General features: G+C 47.2%; 6 protein-coding genes across 10 annotated transcripts; 4 read left to right on the top strand and 2 right to left on the bottom strand.

Annotated features, from left to right (window-relative positions):
- The first annotated feature begins 1,050 nt into the window (after positions 1-1,050).
- LOC108036676 (uncharacterized) lies at positions 1,051-3,158 on the top strand. The gene is made up of 2 exons (XM_017112958.1): positions 1,051-2,646; positions 2,709-3,158. The coding sequence occupies exons 1-2, from the start codon at positions 1,160-1,162 to the stop codon at positions 2,740-2,742; spliced, it is 1,521 nt and encodes a 506-aa protein (XP_016968447.1). The 5' UTR covers positions 1,051-1,159; the 3' UTR covers positions 2,743-3,158.
- Positions 3,159-5,557: 2,399 nt separating this feature from the next.
- On the top strand, positions 5,558-6,594 carry LOC108036487 (uncharacterized zinc finger protein CG12744). 2 transcript variants are annotated; one of them, XM_017112676.3, is made up of 3 exons: positions 5,558-5,644; positions 5,864-6,329; positions 6,388-6,594. In XM_017112676.3, the coding sequence occupies exons 2-3, from the start codon at positions 5,872-5,874 to the stop codon at positions 6,422-6,424; spliced, it is 495 nt and encodes a 164-aa protein (XP_016968165.1). In that variant the 5' UTR covers positions 5,558-5,644; positions 5,864-5,871; the 3' UTR covers positions 6,425-6,594. The 2 variants fall into 2 exon arrangements, with proteins under 2 accessions (XP_016968165.1, XP_016968166.1); XM_017112677.3 differs by lacking the exon at positions 5,558-5,644 and adding an exon at positions 5,655-5,746.
- Positions 6,579-12,896, bottom strand: LOC108036486 (protein transport protein Sec24A). Of its 3 annotated transcripts, none has more exons than XM_017112673.3 (10): positions 12,566-12,896; positions 10,029-11,636; positions 9,841-9,967; positions 9,276-9,775; positions 8,991-9,216; positions 8,306-8,928; positions 8,017-8,249; positions 7,865-7,962; positions 7,670-7,808; positions 6,579-7,606 (listed from the first exon to the last, which is right to left on the bottom strand). In XM_017112673.3, the coding sequence occupies exons 2-10, from the start codon at positions 11,610-11,612 to the stop codon at positions 7,495-7,497; spliced, it is 3,642 nt and encodes a 1,213-aa protein (XP_016968162.3). In that variant the 5' UTR covers positions 11,613-11,636; positions 12,566-12,896; the 3' UTR covers positions 6,579-7,494. The 3 variants fall into 3 exon arrangements, with proteins under 3 accessions (XP_016968162.3, XP_016968164.3, XP_016968161.3); XM_017112675.3 differs by having other exon boundaries at positions 12,381-12,896; XM_017112672.3 differs by having other exon boundaries at positions 12,367-12,896.
- Positions 12,897-13,152: 256 nt separating this feature from the next.
- LOC108036502 (oxysterol-binding protein-related protein 9) lies at positions 13,153-22,345 on the bottom strand. 2 transcript variants are annotated; one of them, XM_017112703.3, is made up of 15 exons: positions 21,904-22,345; positions 20,266-20,394; positions 19,537-19,773; positions 19,386-19,463; positions 17,814-18,057; positions 17,579-17,702; positions 16,165-16,572; positions 15,956-16,107; positions 15,793-15,894; positions 15,560-15,734; positions 15,366-15,501; positions 15,224-15,310; positions 14,676-14,797; positions 14,479-14,584; positions 13,153-14,421 (listed from the first exon to the last, which is right to left on the bottom strand). In XM_017112703.3, exons 1-15 carry the CDS (start codon positions 22,069-22,071, stop codon positions 14,335-14,337), a joined length of 2,355 nt encoding a protein of 784 aa, XP_016968192.1. In that variant the 5' UTR covers positions 22,072-22,345; the 3' UTR covers positions 13,153-14,334. The 2 variants fall into 2 exon arrangements, with proteins under 2 accessions (XP_016968192.1, XP_016968194.1); XM_017112705.3 differs by lacking the exons at positions 17,579-17,702; positions 17,814-18,057; positions 19,386-19,463; ... (1 more) ...; positions 20,266-20,394; positions 21,904-22,345 and adding an exon at positions 16,861-17,090.
- On the top strand, positions 18,254-19,531 carry LOC108036503 (uncharacterized). The gene has a single exon (XM_017112706.3). The coding sequence runs from the start codon at positions 18,380-18,382 to the stop codon at positions 19,364-19,366; it is 987 nt and encodes a 328-aa protein (XP_016968195.1). The 5' UTR covers positions 18,254-18,379; the 3' UTR covers positions 19,367-19,531.
- Positions 20,512-21,810, top strand: LOC108036504 (elongation of very long chain fatty acids protein 7). Its single transcript, XM_017112707.3, has 5 exons — positions 20,512-20,660; positions 20,720-20,828; positions 20,956-21,049; positions 21,104-21,350; positions 21,407-21,810. The coding sequence occupies exons 1-5, from the start codon at positions 20,645-20,647 to the stop codon at positions 21,739-21,741; spliced, it is 801 nt and encodes a 266-aa protein (XP_016968196.1). The 5' UTR covers positions 20,512-20,644; the 3' UTR covers positions 21,742-21,810.
- Positions 22,346-22,805: the final 460 nt, after the last annotated feature.

A 22,805-nucleotide genomic window follows, 5' to 3' on the forward strand; every position in this document is an offset into this window, starting at 1 on the left:
CTATTACTAAAACCGTCTTAAAAGATATGTTTCTTTACTTAATAACTACAAAAGCTCTCCGTTAATTTCCAAACCTACGGGAAACGCTAGTACTAGTTGGGAATTATAAATTATTCAGTTCCCCAAGAGCAAAAAAAATGTAAGATGTAACGTACAAGTAAGTAGTTGGACACTAAGGTGGTACGAAAGTCTACACTCCCTTACGGCCAAAGATAAAAAACAATTTAAGATACACTTGATTTTAATTTAGTGCCTTTTTAGGATTTTTTATTATTTGTCCCAAAACTTCAGGTACTTATTTCTTGAGATACAGTGTTCGATACTTTGCATTCTTAATTCGATGCGTGGCCACCATTTTGATTTGAAAACCTAATCTTTACTTCGACTAAGCAAACAAAGAACGCGTGATAGGACCAAAAAAGAGCAAATAGTATAATCTATATTACCATAATTTTTTCGGCTCCAATGTGACCTATATATGCTCCTCTCTTTACTTTTTTTTTCTATGAACGTTGCGGTTATGTAAAGTGAAGTTGGGCCAAGTACAGTACTGTACAAGCTATGCATTCTTCTCTTCTTTTTAAACATGTCCGAGCGGGTCCTAAAATATCCCTTTTTTGTCAACCTTATTAATATTTACGACCTAGTGGCCCTAACAATGTGAGAAAACAAATTTTCTTATCTCGGTCGTCCTTTTCTACCTGCGTACTCATAAAAGTGTCCAATAAAAATAGGTCCTTGACGTCGTAAATAGAATACTAATGAGTTTGCCTGGTTGACGCTTAAACGTTACCCATTAAGTATTGAATGTATTAAATTCTAATCTGTAAATTCAAATAAATTGATACCAAATCGACCTATAAACCCTTTAAAATACTTTACGCGATCTGAGAGGCTGCGATGATGCAAAAATCTCCTATTCATCCTTATCTCTAACAGCAGCCTATGTTTTCCATGTGAGCAACTGGACACTAATCCAAAATTCTACACAAGAGAGACAGAGGGTCGTATAAATAGAGTGCGATTGTTTTTTTTATTTCAGTATGCTGCGAGGTTTTGATGTGCGCAGTTGTGCACTCGTGTTCCGACATTTGAATTTTTTTGTGGGCTCACTGAAACAGTAATTCAATAGAGACCGATTCACCAATCGAGCAACGCCATGTCCCCGGAAAGCGATAGCGATGTGGAGATCATAGAGTCGGAATCTTTTGACTATCGTAACCACCATCGTCAGCCGGAACCCTTTAAGTTTTCGGACAGGATGTTTGATCAAATTCCGCCCGGCATCCTCTCGCCACCCTTCTCGCCCAGCGATCCCATGGACATGCCGCTGCTCAAGGAGGCTTTGGCCCACACGGGACACGTGAATGTGCCAGAAGGATTCGTTCTGTGCATTCCGTGTTATCTGTGCAAGCAGCCCTTCAACGACTACGACACGCTCAAGGAACACCTCACCAAGCACGCGGCGGAGATCACCGCCTGGAATACAGGGCGTGCGCAGGCGCAGGCGCAGGCGCGGGCGCTGGAGCAGGAGCCTCGGCCCCCGCCGATGATGAAACCCTTTTTTCATCCCATCAACCAGCCCTTTCTGCATCCCATAGAACAGCCGCTGTTTCATCCCATCGATCAGTCCATGGTTCAGCAGCAGTTCCACAGGCCCATGGACTTTGGCCACCAGCCGCCACTCGATCTATACTCACCGCCCCTCGAACCGCCGATGCCGTATCCAATGCCTCCGGCTCATCCGCATCCGCATCCGGTTCAACCACCCATCCACTATCCCATCCAACAACCTTTGGAGTTCCCAGGACCTCGGCATTTACCCATGCCACCGCAGCTCCCGCGGGAAATGCCTGTTCAACCCACACTCAGAACCCTTCTGAAGAATCCTCCATTTCCGCATGAAAGTCATAACTTTTTTGCCCCCGAAACGGGATCTCCTCCAATGGAGAAGCGACCTGTCTTGGTAAAACCCAAATCACCAGCTCCTGCTCCTGCTCCTGCTCCAGCTTCTGCTCCAGCTCTTGCGCTAGCTCCTGCTCCTGGTCCGGCTAAAGGTCCAGCTCCAATCTCGGTTCCCACAAGGCCAAGATCTCCGGTGCTGATAAAACCAAAAATCCCCAGGATGTCAACCTACATGCGAGGTCAGTTCGAGTGCGAATGGTGCGGGAAGCGCCTGAGTTCCCGCCAGTCCCTGCGATACCACGAGAACCATTTCCACGCGGAGGAGGAGCTGCCCGAGAGTGAGATGGCCAAGGAAGGGCAGAAGCAGCACAGGTGTGCCACCTGCAAGAAGCGCTACAAGCGGCACACCTTCCTCCTGATGCACATGAAGGTCAAGCATGGCATAATCCAATCGCCCAAAAGAGTTCCAGAACCGGATTCGCCGACAGCAGTTGCGCCTGCGCCTGCGCCGCCAGAGGTTGCGGGTTTGGAATCCACCAAACCGTCGCCGGTCGAACGAGCCAAAAAGGAGATCTGGAGCACTCGTATCTACAACGCCGTAGCCGCCGCCAAGTACAAACCAGCCAGCGAGCGAGCGGACAAGTATCTCTGCGCGCCACGTCGGCAACCGGAGCTTCTGGAAGCGGGTTTCGCGACCCCAAAGAAGCAGACGTATCCACTTCGTTCGCCTTTCTTCAATCCGTATGTTTAGATAAGTCTTATCACCGTCTTGCAAGCCCGCTGAATTCTTCATTTCCTTCCAGGGATCTATGGCTGGACTGCGATGCATGCTTATAAAGAAAACTGGAGGGAGCCGTGGGTGAAAATCGCAACTGGAATATTAAATATTCGAGCGGAAAAGCCATATCGCCTTTGGGCGGATGTCAGCAGAGCTGACTACACTAGTCTAGTTACTGACACTAAAGATTCTGTTCATTTTATGGAGCTTCCAAGAGTGTACAATGTACATTGTACGTACGCAATATCATGGATTATGTATCCATATGCTGGCGAGGTTTTCTGTGTCCTCAGCACTTTGGACCTCGACTTCGAAATCCCAAAAGGCATAGACGGAATGTTTATGCCAAAATAAACAATATCAAGTTGCTGAGCTCAGCAAAGGAATTTGAGCGGTCGAGCGGTTGAGCGATCTTTTAGGTTTTAATGAATCGCAGCCGATGGAAAAGCAAATAAAGAAACTTGTGTGCACAATACCCAACGAATGTGTTTTTTGTAGTCCTGGTGTCCTCTAGACCTCTAAAAACTCAGTAAAGTGGCACTTCTCAGCGGGCACACTCGGGTTTCACGACGTACTTGTAGTGAGAAAAACATCCCGCTGAGATTTTACTGATAGTCCCCTAAAAACCCAGACATTTCTTCACTGTGTTTGAAAACCTGCAAAGTTTTATTGATGATTCAAATTTATTTGTAGATGAAACTAAGCGTGGAAAGTAACGTAAAGTGGTACTTTAGGTGTAGTAAAGAGTAATTTTCCAATGAGATTATACTGACAGTACCCTAAAAATACAGATGTTCATGCTTAAAACCTACAAAGTTTTATTGGGGATTTCAATTTTTTGGGACAAACTAAGCCCTCAGCATAACGACTTTCATAGAAGATCCTCTAAGGAAACAGCTGCCCAATAATTGCTTGCTTCGTAGGCATATATGACCTCAATATATCTTATATATATTTTTTTAGTTTATTGACGATGAAATCTACAGCCGCTTCATCTGGTTTGTTTTAATGGTTTCATAATTCATAGCGATACTATTAAAATGTACAGAGACTTATCAAAGGAACGTCGGGACTTGTAACGCCCTCTGTTTTACTGTTCGAAAACGCGTTTGGTTCAAAAAATATTAAAAACATATTAAAATTACTTTTTTTTAATACATATTTTAAAAACTAAACTAATTTAAGTATACCCTCTTACTCTACGAGTAAAAATACATGATTAACTTATTAAGAGAACAGAACGCTCAGCAGCACAACTCTTATCAGCATAATGTACGAAGACCTTAAAAATATAGTCATTCTTGCTACAGTTTCTGCTTGTCTGGTATTTTAAAACAAATAAATATTCATAAAAACGCTTAAAAAGTATTAAGCGCCTAAAATATTATTTAATGATAATTAATATTATGTATGCTAAAAAACTCTGAATGGGACTTTAAATAAATTTATATATATATTTTCGGTTCGCCGCAAAAATATATTCAGTGCCATAAAGTATCAAACTGGTTTTCTGTGGGGATCTGTAAAGGAAACGTTTCGAAACCATTTTATGCAGGGATTAGGTTCATGATTTGATAATAAATATATAAATAGAAAATTAGCATGATAAATGAATAGCACTAAATATATATGCTTTCGTTATTTTCGCAAAGCTGTCCTCCAAATTATTTATAGCTTTGGGGGCGGTTCCAAACGATAATTATCTGTATTACGTCAATTTTTCACGGTGAGTTCTTTAAGCAAATTATTTTTCAGGTGGACCGAATTCATTCTTTTAGAATCGAAAAAGTGATGAATCTAAGAACGACCTGGGTGTGGTCCTCTGACCGGGTTCTTTCGGACAAGAAAGTTTGACAATCTATCAGCATTACCCGAATCCTGGAGGGAACGAGAGCCAAACCACCATATAAAGGGTATAAAACATAATAATAATTATTAATATCTGTGAGTTTTTTCTATCATAATAATATATTGATAATCTAAATATAGACTTGAGTCCTGAGCAAAGCATTAAAAACAATAATTCTACGCTTTTTTGCCTACTATTTTGAAAAGGAATAAATACGTTATACAATTCTTGAGATAGGGTCTTGACTATAAAAGAAATATAAAATGTAATAATAGTTTGATAATTTATTGATAATTTAAATATAGATACGACTTTTATCCTGACCAAGGCATTAAAATAAATAATCTTTCGCTGTTTTTGCTATTATTTTGCAATTATAATAATAATAATTATTAATATTTGTGAGTTTTTTCTACCATAATAATATATTGATAATTTAAATATAGACTTGAGTCCTGAGCAAAGCATTAAAAACAATAATCTTACGCTTTTTTGCCTACTATTTTGAAAAGGAATAAATACGTTATACAATTCTTGAGATAGGGTCTTGACTATAAAAGAAATATAAAATGTAATAATATTGTGATAATTTATTTATAATTTAAATATAAATACGACTTGTGTCCTGACCAAAGCATTAAAATAAATAATCTTTCGCTTTTTTGCTATTATTTTGACAAGGAATATTAAATGTACATACATCACCCTTAAGGGTTGTGTGAGCCCACACTGAGCGAGCTGGCGCCCCATTCTGTAGTATTATCATAGGCTCTTAAGATTATTAACTATTTCAATTATAGATAGGTTCTTTGTTTTAATAAAATTTACAAGGTTTGTAATAAAAATTAAAAATTAAGTTATAATAGTTATCGTTTCAAATAGATAAAGCTAATAAAGGCTAAAACGGCTACATCACTGTACATCCGTTCTCTATTCTTGTCTCTTTTATTACTCTCTCCCCTTTTCTCTTTTTTTCTCTCCCTTTCTCTCTTTTTTCTCTCTCCACTTCTCTCTGTCAGTATCTCTCTCTTGATCGTGAAAATATTCGGCGGGAAAAGAACAGTTGTAATTTCAAAGCCGAGCGGAAAGGAGGGGATAGTTTTTAAAGTCGGGTGCGTAGAAACTGGAAGAAAAGGAAAAGGAATACGAAATAGTAAAAAGGGTGCTTTATGAAGCCTCGATCGTACAGTAATATAGCATTTCTAGATTATAAAGTGCGTAAAAATGCATGAATTAGTAGTTTTTTAATAGATACAGAGGCCTTTATAACCTTTTTCACCGAATATAATATATAAATGAAAGTAATTATATTAAAATTTAATGATTACCAGGCATACATATGTATATAATGGAGGAAGCGTTGTCTGAAGTAAATGTGACGTGTCTGCTCTGCGAGAAAACTTTTGATGCCATTCAGAAGCTGGACGACCACCTGACCACCCACTTTGCGCAGCCGGTGGCCAGCCAAAGTCAAAGCTGTGATCTCTGCGGGCGCGGAATGCGATCATCGCTGGAGCTGCACCAGCACTACAAGAGATTCCACGAGGCCCATGTGGCCAGCACAGACGGGCATTTCCAGTGCCATCTCTGCGACAAGGTGTTCCTCCTTCAAGATCACCTGAGTGTCCACGTGAAGATCGAACACTCGGCAGATGGCTTTCGACCGGATGAGAAGGCCACGGAGTATGATCAGAGCAAGCGTCCCTGCTTTGATCTAACCAAGGATTATAAGCTTGATCCCATCTTCTGTCCACCGCCCAAGAGAACCTATCCGCCGCGCTCACCCTTCTTCAATCCGTAAGTCCAGAACAGAACAACAATCTTATTTCTTTACTAAAGTCTTGTTCTTTTCCAGAAATCTGTGGCTAGGAGCGGACAACTCCTTCATGTAGAGGAACGCGGATATTGGTGAATCTTTTTAATTCTATATGACAAGCTTTTTGATGCCATTCCAAATTTTTCTCAAATAATTTAGAACCATATTATATAAGACGCGAAAACAGTACACCGAATGTGCCTGCCATCCGTAAATAAAACTCAGTGCCCTATGATTTAATTAAAATTTATTTCGCTTTATATCTTGATGTACTCGTGTATGTATAAAGTATAGTACAGTATATGTTTATGGTTTTTCGATTAGGTAGCCAACTCAAAGAACGACAACCTGGGGTGTACAGGTGTGGGGTCTCTTTTTGTTGATACAGTATAATATTCTTTCTAAGCTTAAGACATTCACTTCCTAGCAGTCCGATCAATGCAATACACAATACCAAATCTGTTCCCGTACATTCGTTTGAAATAAGTTCGCTAACTACAGTGCAACAAGCGCCTTTCCTTCGACTTATAAATAAATAGAATTGTCTGATAGATTCCTCTGGATTCCGGAAAATAAATATAGTACTACTGAAAACAGCAAACAAGTGGGATAAGCGATAACAATTTGTGGGACTGAGAGTTTGCAGAATGTTAGAAGCAGTTGGAACGAACAAAAATCGCGTTAAATTATAATTTACAACAGTTGCGTTGGTTTATTGCATAAAATATCTATAATAAATAACAGTGCAATCCGCTTGCAGGGGAGCTCTACTGACTGGCTAGCTGGACTTTTGACTAATGTTCGCCCAAGTCGAACTGGCAACGATCTCTAGTTACAATTGTGACAAGTTAGCTCTCTCGCATTTACTATGTGTATGTTCTTTGATTGATTTAATTTTATTTTTTAGTGCAACAAATCAACAAATAAATAAATACATGCACTTTAAAATTACCTAAGCCGAGAGAGTGGGAAAGGGGTAGGGATGTGGGGAATCTAGTGGATGTGTGTCCCATGCTGGTATCCATTGTGTTGCGCCAGTTTCGCCTGCATTCGCATCTTGCTTGGTCACCAGAGTCTGAGTTTTTAGGTTCTAAGAAACTCGTATTTATGTAGCATACAATAGTGGTAGGATTTCCTGCTTATGTACTATTTAACCTGAGCCCGAATGTGTTGCAAAAATTCATAGTATGACAAACTAGATTCACTGCGATCGTCGGTTAATCTCTCGATGAACTGGCCCTTGGCCGTGCTCGTGTCCCTTTTGGGAAGAGAAAGCGTTATTAGCAAGTGCGACTAACTTATCAATGGGTTTCCAACTCACCTAATTATCTGCACCAGCGCCGAGTAGGGCTTATCGTAGTTGAGTCGCAAAATAAAGCGCTTCAGCACATCGTTCTCGTTGCTCACAACATTCGGCAATCCGTATACATAGTCACCCAGCTCGGATGTGGAGCTGATGCCTAAAAGCACAAAGGGTTAATGGGGATCCCACATTGTCTGGACTCAAGTATCTTACCCAGCACAGCTTCCAAAACATCGGGTGGCACGTTGAGCCCGACATAGAGCATTATCAGTGTACCGCAATCCATCAGGAATATCGATCGCGAGTCCAAACTGTAATGAAAGGAGTTGTATATCAGAATGAAAGAGTAAATAACCACCACTCACTGTTCCGCGGATAGTTGCAGGCGCGGCAACTCCGGCAGCGGTTCATCCTCCTCCTCGTCGTCGTCCTGCGTCGAAGCAACGTTCAAATTGCGGGCGTGGTAGATCAGCGCATCGATTTTATACAGCTCTGGGTAGACGTACTTCATCAGCTGGTCTAGTGGAAGCGTCTTCATGCAGTCCATGGCGAAGACGCGATCATCCAGTCGTGTACTGGTGCCCACACGGAAGGCGGGCTAGAGAAAGGTGCGTTAAAAACTAAGTTCACCAACATATCGTCATAAGAACTCACGTGCTTCAGCAAGCCGAGGATATAAAGCGGCAGCAACGCCAGGCTGCGTGGGGCTATCAACTGACCCGATTGGCCCGATGGCAGATTTTGTGCAATCTTGAAGGCGTTGTACACGTCGATCGTGGCGTTGATGAAGGCGTCCCGGGCGTCCGACAAGTTGGAGGCCACCGAACGATCCACAGCCATTTTAGACAGCAGCCCGATAATGGCCTCCGTGTCCGCCGAGTGCATGACCTCTGGCAGCGAAGCAGTCACCGGCAGGCACACTGTATGCACCCTGATCCGCCGCTCACCCTCGCTGTTCGTATAGAGGAGCGCGGCTTGGAAGCAGATGGTCTTCACGTCCGTCAGACTCTCGTCGTAGGAAATCTGCATGCCATAGCCCGCATCCGGATTCACGTTTGGCAACGAGAGCAGGTCCGTGGAGCGCACAAAGAAGTTGCCATGGAATGTGTGCACCTGCAGGCCGCGAGTGCAGCGTATACGCATCACCGCTTCGAAACCGATCTTTCTGGTCAGATAGCGCTTAAAGCACGTACGGAACGAGTCTACCATGTGCGGCTTGGTCTTCTGATAGAGTGGGAAGTGGTGAATACAGCCACCGCTGTGCTTGCTGATGCCAGCTGCAAGGCGGAGACAAATTTAGTTATTATAAATATCTTAAAAAACAAAAAAAGCCTCTCACAAATGGTTGCCATGTCGCTGTACTGCTGGTTCATCAGGAAGAGGTCACAGGCTATCTGATAGCCGGAGCACTCCAGGGCGAAGCGTTTGTAGAAGTCGGTGGCCGGATTTAGGTGCGCCACATCCTTGGCCGAGCGATTGTTGGGATCTTCGCGCGGCTCCAGGGCGCCGGGTCCCTTGTTGGGAAGGCACGATTGAAAGACGGTGATGCGGCCGCCTGACGCTTGCTAGAAATGCCATCCAGGATTACTAACTCTTCTCGGTAACTTTTACTAATGTAACTTACCATAAGCTTAAAAGCCACCTGCAGAGCAGCTCCTAAGGCGGAGCCCGGATCGTGGGTGTGGGCGAACCGCTTAGGCAGCTGCTTCAGTAGATCCCGCACAAGCTCCTTGCACTCCTTCAGATTCACCAGCAGACTGTCGGGTCGCGGCAGAAAGGGGTCCTCAATATCCAGCAGAGTCATTTCATGCGGCTGGTTGAGCCCCTCAGCCATGCTGTAGAAGTGCACGAAGCTGTCGAAGCAGATGAATCCCACCTGAGTGCGTGCATCTCCAGGCATCTCGTCCAGGTGACGGTTGAGCACGGCACAGGCGGCCTCCAGGTAGCCACTCTGCTGCGCAATGATCGAGACGTCGAAGAGAAACAGGTACATGGCCGGCTGCGGTGGACGCAGCATGTACTCCGAAGGGGCAATAAACTCGATGGTGCTGGAGCGCACCTCGGGCCGTCGAGTCACGTCGCCGTAGGTCTTGGTGGCCGGATCAAATTGGAAATCGTCGGGCACTGAATGAAGAAAGGAATTACAAATTGGTATCTCCATTGCTGTGTCGGAAAATATTCTTATTTACATTCATTGACTCTGTAGCACAGATTGCACTTCCACATCTTGCTGTCCACAAAGTAGACGAAGGGATTGATGTAAGTGCGGCACAGCCGGCAGCGCACAATGTTGATGCACTGAATGACAGGCAGGCTCTATGGGAGATACACAGTGTTAGCGTTTAATATTATAAATTACAGTCTATGAAGCTCTTACATTTACATCGCGGAACGGATGTATCACAATGCCCAGCGGGAGACGTGACTTCTGCAGCAGATTATTGCTCTCGGGGATCTTGGTCAGTGTGCAGCGCATGATGCTCGGACTGCAGTTGATCGACTCGTGGAACTGGTTGTGCAGGACCACTTTTGGCGGTGGTAGAGTTGCTGGTGACAAGATGTGCCGGTTCTGCATAAGGTCGATGGTGTCCTGTCCCCACAATCTGCTAAATCCTTGCTGAGCAACATTAAGTGGAGCAGGAGCGGAAAAGGGTCCTCCAGGTGCCGCCTGGGCTGGTTGCTGAAGTTGTTGTCCGTAGGCCTGCGGAGGCGCCTGGGCCTGATACTGCAGTGGAGCTCCGGTGGGCTGGGCTCCAAACATTCCCGGAGGTGGCTGCACTGCAGACTGATGGGGAGGTGGTTGTTGTTGTGGCGCTGATTGATACGCCTGGGAGTAGGGATACGGTTGCGCCTGGGGTTGCTGCTGCGGCGGAGGCAGTTGAGCTTGCTGCTGTGGCGGAGGCAGTTGGGCTTGCTGCTGCGGCGGAGGCAGTTGGGCTTGCTGCTGCGGCTGCGGCAGAGGGGGCTGCGCTCCAGGCACCACTGGCTTTGCCACACTGGGCGGCCAGGCTGCTGCTGCTCCTGGAGGCGGCGCTGCCCTCTGGATGTTGTTGTTCTGCTGGTTTTGCTGCTCGGAGTTAGTCGGTGGAGGCACTCCGTATGGGATTCTCTGCCCTGCCTGCGGAGGGGGATGTCTTACGGTCATCGTTGCACTTCCAAACATCTTGGCCGGATTCGGACCCAAGTTTGGAGGTTTCTGTCCACTAAATGGCGTCGCCATGGCATTTGGAACTATTGGAGCCACTCCGCTGGCCGCCAATAAACTGCTGGCATCGTTGAACTGCGGTGGACCAGTTTGCGCCGTAGCCACGCCCCTGAAATCCTTTTGCGTCAGAGGCGGGTACTGTTGCTGGGGTGGCGGCACGACATTTGCGCCTCCGTTTGTCCGGTTCGGATTCAAGTTCAGATTATCCAGGTTGTTTGTCAAGTTAGCCAGGGATTGGCTGGCGGGTTGAGGCGAATGCCGCAGTCCTGACGCCGGTGGCGGATTGTTAAGCGCTGCAGCGATGGGTCCTTGGGTATATTGAGGAGCTGCTCCTATTGGCCTTGGGGAGGCAGTGCGTGAGGAGTTGGCGCTGGACGCTCCATTGCTGCCGTTGGTGAGGGGTGGTCCGTTGACGGTGGGCGGACGCATGTGGGGCGGCAACGTGCTGGGCGGCAGATGTTGTTGCACAGGAGGAGCTGCTCCAGACGTGGGCGGCAAGAACTGGCTCGCAATGCCGCTGTTGAACTGAGGCGGCGGTGGCTGACTACCCGTTGTTCCTGCTCCCGGATAGGCTGCTGCGGGAGGTGGCTGCTGGAACTGTTGTGGCTGCTTTTGTAGCAGATAAGGCTGGCCAGTTGGAGGACCTGGCTGCTGCTGCTGCTGGACGCCTCCTGGCAGGCCGTTCACCAGATTGTTGCCGTTCACAGGCATGGGAGCGTGGGCGGGAGGCACGAAGTTCGAATTGTAGGCCGACATGCTGCTAATTCATAAGTTCGAGGTCTGAAAGATGAAAAGTTAAGTTTCGTTTAGTTACTATCTTATCACACCCGAAGGTTGCGTTGCTGCCGAACATGCCGACATCAAATTAGGTTTTATCTTATCGTTCAATGCCAAAATGCGAGTTACATGAGCATTTGAGCCAAACGTGCAGCTGATAAATGCTCCAGAGATGGGTGCATATAATACCAGGTGTAGAGGCTTCCCCAGCTAACAGATATGCGTACCAACTGCAGTGATATCTGTTCGATTGGAATGTGGAATGTGTGTGTGTTCTGCTATGACGAGCTTTTATCACCCAGTTATGAGCTTGGCTGGCTGCGTAGGTAAGTATCTCGAGCCAGTGTTGACAGAAGTGTGTCTACGTCAACAGTTAGTCGGAAATAAGCTGGTAATTGTATCACATTCGGTTGTTTAAACAGCTTCTACGGCAGAGCGTTGTGGGTTTTTACAATGATGTGCGTGCCCAGCACAATTGTGTGTGCCCAAGTACTTGACCTCGCCGTCAGCGATCGCTGGAAGGCGGGTCACAGTGGGTGGTGACCCAGTTGCAATGGGGGCAAACGCAGGCAGCAAGGAATCGACTCCGCAGCAAAGCGAATTTTTGATGACGTGCCTATTGGCAAAGTCAACCCGCCACGCCCACCGCCCACCGCCACAATGCCTCACCACCCACGTCAAGTAATTGGGGGCAATCAAGGCGAATCGAATGCGGTGTCCATATCATCGTTACCCGTCACTTATCACCTTTCCGAGCTTCAGTTCCCAGTGGCATGTAGTTTCTCGACCAGCACTTGCACTTTGTAGTTGCCTCTTCTTCTTGCGCCCTTGATTGGCAATTTTGCTGCGAGCTGCTAGCTGTTGGCCTTTCCGCCTTTTGTTTCGTGGAAATGGCCGCGGAAGTTGTGGAATCCGCTGGCTGGGCACTTTACCGTGGGATGTGGGTGAATCCTGGGCTGGCTTTTGCTCCGCGAAGGCGAATTAAACGATTTTCACGGCACTGCCCTGCGCTCTCTCCACTCTCGAAAACTTCCTTCCGCACTACTCTCGCTCGCTCGCGATTTCTGACGCTTCTCGCGTGCTCCGGTTGGATGCGGACACCTCCTGGTCGGGCAGGCGGATTCCGTGGACTTGGCGTCGTTCGCTGCTAAGCACAATTAACTTAACAAATGCAAACTTTTTGCATTTTCCAGAACAAAAAATTTAGAGTAGAGGTGAAGAAATCGATGCATCGATGTTTTCAAATTCGAAGCGACTATCGATGTTTTAGCCACATCGCGGTTGGTCCACCTTTAGGGTTGAGGCCACGTCAATAGTGTGACCGTACTTTTTAAGATGGAGATGGCACTGCTATCGACTAGCGCCTTGCACATATCGACAAGCTATCGATTTCGATTGTCAGAAAAGCCGTTAAAATTTGAATGAAAAATGTAACGGTGAGTAACATAAGCAAAAATGATAATTTTCACATAATCTTTTGACAAATTCCTAAAATCAAATACATTAAAAACACACTAAATGCTGTAAGAACAAATTGCTTTATTTGCTATAATCGTATCCGTTACAAACGATCTGTTTGGGGTATTTCTCTATTTCTCGCTTAACACGCTGGTTAAAAACGAAATCGAAAAAATATATACAAGTTCCGTGCTTTCGGGCGTGGATTTGGGCTTTAATCAAGGCCCTCGGGATAACTATTCGTTTAATCTACGGGTTAACTAGTCCGTTAAATATTACTTTAAATAAATCTCGAAGCGTATTTACTTTATTCGTTTCATTTTGCGTTAACTTTGCGTGAGAGTATTCGGTAGCTTTGCTGTGTGGGTGGTGTTGGCTTTCTGGCTCGAAGGTTTCAAATTTTAATTTACTTCTGAATGTCTTAAGAACTTTGTGTTTCGTTTGCGTTTTATTACAGTAGGGTGGACAGGATTTGAGGGACTGTTAGTAAAGCTTTATTCATTGTGACAAGTGGAATTCGAAACATAATACTAGAGGTAATCGTATAATCGTAATTGATTTAAAAACTAAGCGATTGGAAAATCATTGTGCACCGTGTGAGTCTGTTGGGGTCTTGGAAACAAGCGCATAGGCAGTATCCGTCAGATACTAGCGTGTCGGTATTGTATTTCGTCTATAGCAGAGTCTTTTATTTCAAAAATAGAGTTTCTATCCTTAAATATCTATCATTTCGTAATCTACAACTTTTGATATATCCCACTATGAATTGGCTTTCCTTCTTTGTTGCTAGTTAGTAAATGTTAGTAATGTAAAAGGTATTGAATAGGTGTTCTTTTGTTGCAGTTTACTGCGATTGCCTTTGAAACACACTAGTACTTAGTAGTAAATAATAATCGTTAATTGTGTGTAGAAACTGTGAGTGATATTTCATTTGTCTGTCTCCGCTGAGCTGTCGAGCTTGACTCGCGTTGCAACCTTATGAGCAGAGCTTTCCATCTGTTTCGCCGCCCGGATATTCGTGTATATTATTTACAATTAACATCCGGGCCCTGGAGGTCACATCCTTGACCCCTGCTTCGTTCTACTTGCTGCTCTATCGTTTCCTGCATTCGTTACGTTGTATCGTCAGTGTCCAGAGGTTTGCGCACTTGTGGAATTAAACATATAGTTGAGGCTCGTTCTTGATATGATCCATATATATAGACGTTTTTGGTGTTGTTGCTCTCGATGTCAGTCGCTGGCATTATCTCTTGGCCTCCTTCTCCTGCAGATACATGCGCTGACTCAGCGGCTTGGCGTAGATCCAGTTATCGCCCACGGGCTTGAAGTGCTGTGGACGAAGGTAATCAGTTGGCTGACTCATACACTTCATATGGGGGTGCGTTACCTTGTGCTCCCAGGCCAGGTCGTACTCCTTGCGCACCTTCGCCTGCTCACGCTGCTGCTGCTCCACCACATATTTGGCGGTGGTAGCACGCTCGATGTCGTTGAACCTGCGGGAGAGCAACGAACAGAGAGATCAGATTATTTAGCTTCGCCTTCGAAGGAGTCAAAGATTAATTGGCAGATTGATGAGCTGTTTACTTGAGTCCCGCTGTCACTTCCTTCCAAACGCGTCGCGATTCGTACTCATCCTGCTCAACGATTGGTCGAACTTGTTTCTTAAATATGGGTATGCGATTTACGTCGACGAATACTTCGGTTTTCTAGAAAATTCAAGAGATTCATTCAAGTTCACTAGGCGGTCAAACTGATCGGGATTGAGTCTAATACAGAATACACAACAATCATACACAATAGTACGGATAGGAACAATTTTAAATACAACTTTGGAGGACAGGCAGGGGAGTAGTTGGTAGTAGTGGGTTCGATTTTCTAGACAAACAAAGTAAACACACATAGGAAATGCTCCCGAGCTATTTAAGAGAGAAGCAGAAGAATCGTGGATAGTAAGTAGAGGTAGAGGTGTGGTGTGGTGGGTGGATGTGGCTGCCAACTCGTGGGGTTGTTTCTTGCAGCATTTTGGCGCGGTATGCGAAGGAAAGAGTACACAAAAAGGTTCAACATTTACGGTAACAATATATAGTATAGTACACTACCTACATATGGCAAACATAACAAGAGGGACTTACGTTCTTATCATGCCACTTGGCCTCCATCAAACCGCTCCACTCGCCGGAAATGGAGACAAAGGGCTTCTTCTCGCTGGGAGCAAAAACCTACGGACTTTCGGGGTTAATATCAAAGTCGGGGATTACTTTAACAGCTAGTCACCTCTGCAGAGACCCTATTGCGCTTTCCGCCATAGAAGGGCTTCGTAAGGAACTCCACGTTGGCGTAGTATCCAGACTGGGGGCACTTGATCTCCACCGAGCCGCCGAGCTCAATCCAAGGCACCGTTAAAATCGACCTTGCGAATGGGGAATTTTTTAGATATCCAGAAATGTATCCGTTTATATGATCCTCACCTGCCATAGCCGTTGGGGAAGGTCACTATGTACTCCTCGCTGCGATCCACCAGGGTCACAACGCCCTCGCCAATGTTGTGAACTCCAATCGAGAGGCCCAAGAACTTCGATTTGGTCCAGACATGGGCCGCAAACGTAATTTTCTTATTGTAATGCTCCGCATAGAAGGCAGAAACTAGATTAAATAAATATATTAATACCTCCCTCTAGATGGGTTCCTTTGATTTCATTACTTGGCGGATGGTGCGACACTTGCTCGGCTAAGAAGGTGAGCTGATCCCGCCGGCACCAAGGCACTGGGCCGTCGCGCACCTCCTGGGCATCTCGGGATTCCCCTAAAATTAAGAAAAATACATATAAGTGTGTTGCGGAGGTTGGTAGTTTTGCATTGCTCACCGGGAATGTCCCAATGGCACTGAAAGACTTCGCCCAAAATGGGATTGTAGGGCTTCTTGGCTACTGCACTTTTGCGTCCCGCATGGTAAGCACTCATATACCAGCGACAAACCTGGACTATCCTATCGCGCGGATCATCAAAATCCGATATTCTGTTGGATAGGTTACATAATGAGTTATATGTATCATAGGACTTGGTAAAAGCATACTTTATAAACAGATCCGGATGGGCAAAGTAATCGGCGTACATCTCCAGCAGCGAACGGCGCTCTAGGATAAACGTGGGCAGTACCACCTTCGTGAGGTCCATGCCGATCTTCACCTGCGACAGCAGATGCGTGATCATCGAGCCGTGCGCCTCCATGCTAAGGTCGGTCTCCTCCTCCTCCTCGTACAGAGCGTCGTAGTCTATTCCATTGTCGTAGCTGGCACTTCGGGAACTTGCCGCGGTCCTGGCTGTCTTAATGCTGGCCTCCGCATCGGCCACGCTCTCATCGATCTCTGGCAGCGTTTGGGGGGCAACTGATTCGCCCAGAGGCACTGGCTCGGCATTGGCAAAGCCATCCGGAACCTTCTCGTGGGTGGGCGATGTGGTTTCCGAGAAGCCGCGCGTGGCGCTGTAAAAATGGAAAGGAGGAAACGAGAGTGAAATCAGGACTTGTTGATTAGGATTCCTGCGGTGCCTGGGCATAAGTAATGGGCTGACATAAATCCTAAAGCGTGATGTCAGCCTGTGCGTGTGCGTTTGCGTCACTGGGACCAGCAGCCCCAGCCTCCGCGGCCCGCATCATCCTCCCCTTTTTTTGTGCTCTGTTGCTTTGCCTCATTTACAATTTATGAAGGAAACACTTACGACGACCTGCCGCAAATGTACCATGTGTACAGTGCACACTGTACATCCTCACCTCAGGCTCACGCGTCGGACCCACTTCTTAAACATGGCGTGGGATGCTGATGCTGGCCGGATATTTCACAGCGTCATTTGGCTCTTAAAAAGGAAGCTCTCGAATCAAAATGCCTGAGAAAAGCCGCCGAAAGGGCTAGGCCATTAGTGGCAAACAGGAAAAACTACTGAAAAATCCAACCGGGGGCAGAGGCGGGGGTCGGTGGTCGGATTGCACCCAAAGGAGCGCTTCGACACTGCGAGCCGATGACGAATGAAACTACAACTGACAGGCATACACAATGGCGACTGTAACTACGACTAGAACGAAGCAAGTCGATGACGAAGCAAGGCGCCGACGACGAAGCCGTGTCAGCTGTGCCAACAGAGCTCGTCCGTAGAGACGGGGAGGAGGTCCTGTTTGTATTATTTACACGCGACTTGTCCGAAATTACAGACTGCCCCCGAAATTGCGACTGCGAGGAACTTCGGGCAATGCATTTTGCATGCGCAGCTTAGGCGCATGCGCCTGTCCAAACGGAGCACATAGAGGAGGAGGAGATGCAGGCCAGGAGCCGGGGGTCTCGGACTGGCGGGCAATCAATGCGTAATTTTAGCACACATCTCGCATTACACGCTCGCCGGTTGCCGCATCGCCTCTGATTGATGGCCAGTCGGCACACTTGGTCGAGTGGGCCGTTTTCGCTGCTACTTGTAAGACCTGCAAGTGGGCCACTCACCAGCCAATCGGGGAGCTGCCAAGGCTGGTGAAGGGATCGTCGTAGGCATCGTAGAAGTCCTCCTCGCCCTCGCTGCTCGAGTAGGAGGTCTCCGGCACAACCAGACCCAGAGGAGCGGTGGTGGCTGTCGAGATGAACGCAAGATTAGTGAATGCAAACAGGGGCGCTCGATTTGGATTCGATTAGCTGCTTGACCCTGGCATAATTACCAGTTGCTTGGCCAAGTGCCACTCACCGTTCTCAGTGGCCGAGTCGTCCTCGTCGTCGCCCAGCTCACCCTTGCCGCCCAATTGGCCCTCCAGGGGCACCTTTAGGCCCCCGGCCTGGATGTTGTTGCTGCTTCCCGTGGCAGCTCCACTGGCCGAGGAACTGGTCGAGGCAGTGGCCGGTGGGCCGTTGTAGATTCCATTGATGGGGTGGGCCATGTTTTTAGCAATCTGAAGGCTGACAATCGAGTGCTTAATGTGATCCAGCATGGCCTGAAACGAGAAGCGTGTGATGATTAGCCAAGCGGGAATGGTTAAAAACAGCGAAATGGCCTCGCCAAAGTTTGCCAAGGAAGTGAGCAGCTGCCGCTGGTGGCCAGATGCCGGTCGAGTGACATTTTCTCACGGCTATGCATCTGGCCTCCAGCTAACCCTGAACTTGCATTGGAAATCGATACGGGTGGGCGGCGTCAAGTGGGCCTGGCAATACGATTCGTCGGGCAAACTCCTCTGGGAAAGCAAACACACTCTCAAAATTCCTAGATTTTCCGGCGAATAAATATACATATAAACCTTTAATCAGGACTATTCCGCCATGGAGCTACTCGATCCCGACCTCCACAGCATCGACGAGGTGTATGCCCAATTTCAAGAGTACAAAAAACGCCGCGAGCGAGAGCAGCAAGAGCTGGACAACCAGCTAAAGACCAGGTTTAATCTGGATGCCGATCTGAAGGAGCTCAACTCCCAGATGGCAGCACTGCAGGCGGGGGTGCTGGAGCTCGAGTCGAGGCAGTCGTGTCAAAGAAAAACAACGTCGCAATCGAACTTAGATGCGATTGAGCCTGCTCCACCGGAAGAAGCTGGTTCATCTCGACAGAAGGAAGATCCCGAACCAAAACCACTGCTGATAAAATGCGGCGTGAGCAAGTGCCTCTTTGAGAGCTGCCAGAGGCGTGTGGACAGCCAGCTGCTTTTGCTGCACTACCTCTGTGATCATGACCACAAGGAGGCTTCCTTTCCCCGTTGTCAGCCGCTTTTGGAGGGTGAACGGGTTGTGCTCTCCCTGCAGCCGAAGACCTGCGAGTTTAGGGTTAACCAGGTGTTGGGTCTACTGGCTTACGGTGGGCAGCTAGAGCAGCCGTTTGCCATGTCTCGGCGACCGCGAAAGATCTACAACAGCTTCTTGCCGGAGCAGCACTCGCACCTAGAGGCTCACATCCCATTGGTGGTCTTAATTTGCCGGACAGCGACCCATGCGGCTCTGGGGGACAAGACACAGTTACAAAATAGGCGGTCACCAGATAGCCACAAGCAAGATGTGTTCGTCCTCTGGCTGGTAACACCCAGTGAGCGGATGCAGTTGAACGCCACGCTCTGCCTCTGCGGCCGTGATGCTGCAGCAACGGTCGCCACCGTGGTGGCTGTTCGGAAGGTAAGTCACAGTCAGGACACGGAGCAATTCATGGCTGTTGACAAAGACTACTGGCGCCTAACGTATGCCGAAGTGGAAAAACTTTCAAACAATTTCCGCGATGAACTGCACCTGGAGGTTTCTCTCACAGAGGCGCCGGCTCCATAGGGACTTCCTCACTACTCACACTTGCGTTTTCCTGCAGCGCCTTGCACTTGGTCTGCTCCGCCGGATCGGTCAGCTCCGCGATGCGTTTGTCCAGCAACTGAGCAGAACATAGAGAAGTTGAAAGTGACAGTAAATTGCATAATGTCTGCATTACGTGGCACAATACTCACGTTCGTCTGTTCAATCATCAGCTGGAGGTAGGCATCCGCCTCGGAAACTCGGCGCGCCACCAGCTCCAGGTGGTTGGGTCGTCTGCCACCCACTCCGGTGACGCCCACTTCCCTCGTGTATCCACCGGCAATGTAGAAGGCGCTCTGGCTATCCCACAGACGCGACCGGTTCGCGTGGCGTCGTATGGTGTCCTCCAGTCGGCGTACCCACTGCTCCCGCTCCTCGCTGTGTCGCGCCTGCAAACGGTTAGAAAGTTGGCAAGTTTAGTGGGCTCCTTTGCTTCAGTGTGTCTGTATGTGTGGGTATTGGGAAAAGTTTTATCGTTACATCAAGGCAACAGAGTCAAACAAAAGGAAGAACGTAAGGGCCAGACATAGGTTTCTAGGTCGCTGCCCAGATACTCTTTTTCCTGTCTATTGTTGCGCTTGCTTGCCGGGCCAGAGTTGTGATCGTCTGGAAAGCATGTCCATTACTACGACATTGTGAACTAGAAAAACAAACGTGCGTGGCCTTTTGATCCAATTGTCGTCATATGATATTAAGACTAGTTTGGAATTCAGTGTGGTTTCCTTGATCAATTCATTAATTTGCACACAACTTTTTTGAAGGATTGTGATTGTAGGGAAATACTATTGACAAAACTTAACTAATTCATTGCTGAATATGAGATAAGAGAGAAGGACCTCCTACTTAATGATTAATTTCTTATTCTACTGAGCATGTCTTGCCTGAAAGTGGAAGGTCTTGTGGTCCACGGTGATCGTAAAGGTGTTGTCCTCCTGATCGTCGATCCCGATCAGCGCATCCTTCAAGCGCACACAGCCTCGCCTCACGCCCTTCATCATCTTCTCCTTTGACTGAAAAGGAAATGAAGGTGGAACTGTATGAGCGAGCTCATTAAAGAACAGCCCCTGCTGTCAAAGGGTTATTACGCGCGCTATAATTTAATGAATTCAAATCAATGCTGGAAGGGGAATAAAAGCAATGGATAGCGAGCTGTTCGTGCTTAAATGTGTGGCAGCGGTTCCGGTTGATAGAGTGGCAGGTCTCCAGTAGCTCGGCAGTTTAAGGATCCAGATCAGAGAAAAGCCAACTCAAAGGATCAAAATGGAGGCGTCAGCAAGTGAGCATCTGTGAAGTGGAACTGAAGCAGATTGTCTCATCTCTCGAATCGAATTGTAGGTGCGCAGTTGGAGAGTCTGGTGGAGATTCCTGCGGTGTACAAGGATCCCTGGTACATGATTACCGTGCTGTCCCTCTACCTGTACTTTGTTACCAAAGCGGGTCCGCAGTAAGTCCACATGCTAATGCCAGCGTAGCTCATTTGGCATGCGGGTCGCCGGACTTGACATTACCAATTCAGCGTGTTCGGCAGTCCAATTATGTAAGAAATAATACCTTTAATCCGTCTTCCTTAGGTTCATGGAGAGCCGCAAGCCTTTAAAGCTCAAGCAGATAATCTTGGCGCATAATGTCATCCAGGTGGTGTCCTGCATATACGTTATCAGAGAGGTGGGTGCTATCAGCTTGCAGAAGTATCGGCATCTAATGGCTCTAGATTTGTAGGTCCTCTATCTCACGCACAACGAAATATTATACTTCTGGAAGTGCACTGATAATGGAAGCACGCCGGAGCGCGTACAACGCTACTACTCTCTGGCCTTTTTCATCTTCTGGCTGAAGATGTCCGAGCTTCTGGAGACGGTTATCTTTGTGCTACGCAAGAAACAGAACCAGGTGTCCAAGCTGCACGTCTTTCACCACATCTCCACGGTTACGCTAGCGTACTTGCTGATCAACGTGAATCAGAATGGTAAGCGATTCGAGTGTTATATCCAAGCCCTTCCAGAAATGTTGCCTGCTCTACAGGCACTGCTGCTTACTTCTGTGCGTTCCTGAACTCAATCGTCCACGTCATTATGTACTCTTACTATTTTGTGGCTGCCGTGGCGGATAAGCCTTTGATTGAGGCCCTGACGCCGGTGAAGAAGTCCATCACGGTGACCCAGATGGGGCAGTTCGTTCTCATCCTGACGCAGGTTCCTGCCCAGCTGGTATTATGTGGCATGCAGCCCCTCGTGCTCCTCTACTTCACCACCGTCATCATAGGCATGTTCTACGGCTTCTACGACTTCTACACGAGTGCCTACCAGGTCTCCCAGCGAGGCAAGAGTCAGACCCCTCCGTCCGACTCAAAAAAGTGATGGCATGCCCACAAATCTTGCAATAAAAGCGCACCAACAAGTGCGGGAGTTTGTGTGTATCCAAAAGTATCTATCGCAGATAAGATAAGGCCACAGGGCCCTGGGCAATCGGTTCTGGGTGCGATATGGGTGTTAATCAGAAGGTCCACTGGAGTCACTTACCGTGTAGTAGGACAGCAGCCCGGCGTTCTCGTCCAGCACGAAGAAGCGGTACTGCCAGCCCTTCATCACATTGGTCCACTTGCTCAGCGTGCCCTCCAGCGTGCCAGATCCGCTGGCCCCGATCGTCGGGGGTCCCAGGCTGGGAGCACTTCCAGTGGTGCTGGTCATGTCGGCCAGCCCCCGTGACTCGGCCAGCGCCTCCAACTCCGCCTCCTCCTCTGATCCCTAGTCGTCCTCGTCCTCGTCCTCGTCGCCGGGAGCGTTCCGTGTCGCCGGACGTGCGCCTGCCTCGTTCCCGGATCACTTTTCTGGCCAGGAGTTGGTGATGACGCAATGCTGGTCCGCAACTCGCACCCGCAATCTGTCACAGCCTCAGCTCCGCTTGGATTTTGCAAAACAAAGCAAAGCCCTGCAAACTATCGATTTGCGTTGATATCGATGATTTTCAAGCCATCCAAATTGGAGGGTGACCATCTCGTGAGCGGTCTAAAATACCGCATTGGGACAGCTATAATGTTTGGTCACATTATGTCTTTGGCTAAATTGTACCTAAAATATATAACTTAATTCACCTTCAGTGCTGGGGAATACCTAGATTCATGGCTAGGTCACAGTTTTCATTACTTTTTAGTACAACGTTTTTAAATTACCTCAGTGCAAAAATAAGTAACTACCTTACAACAATGTTGACCTTTTTAAGTGTTAATTATGAATTAATTTTATTATTAAAATATAATTATTCATCAACAAGTCGTTCAGTTTCAAAAATGAAACTAATTGAGCTTATCAATAATTTTAAAGGTGATCTGGTTTTATTGTTGCATTCGGATACTATTTGTACCATGAACTGGGAAATTGTATCCCCCACACGTATTTTACAACACTGTAGATGATTTAAACTA

Source organism: Drosophila biarmipes, chromosome 2R, assembly GCF_025231255.1.
Source record: "Drosophila biarmipes strain raj3 chromosome 2R, RU_DBia_V1.1, whole genome shotgun sequence".
Classification (NCBI taxonomy): Eukaryota; Metazoa; Arthropoda; class Insecta; order Diptera; family Drosophilidae; genus Drosophila; species Drosophila biarmipes.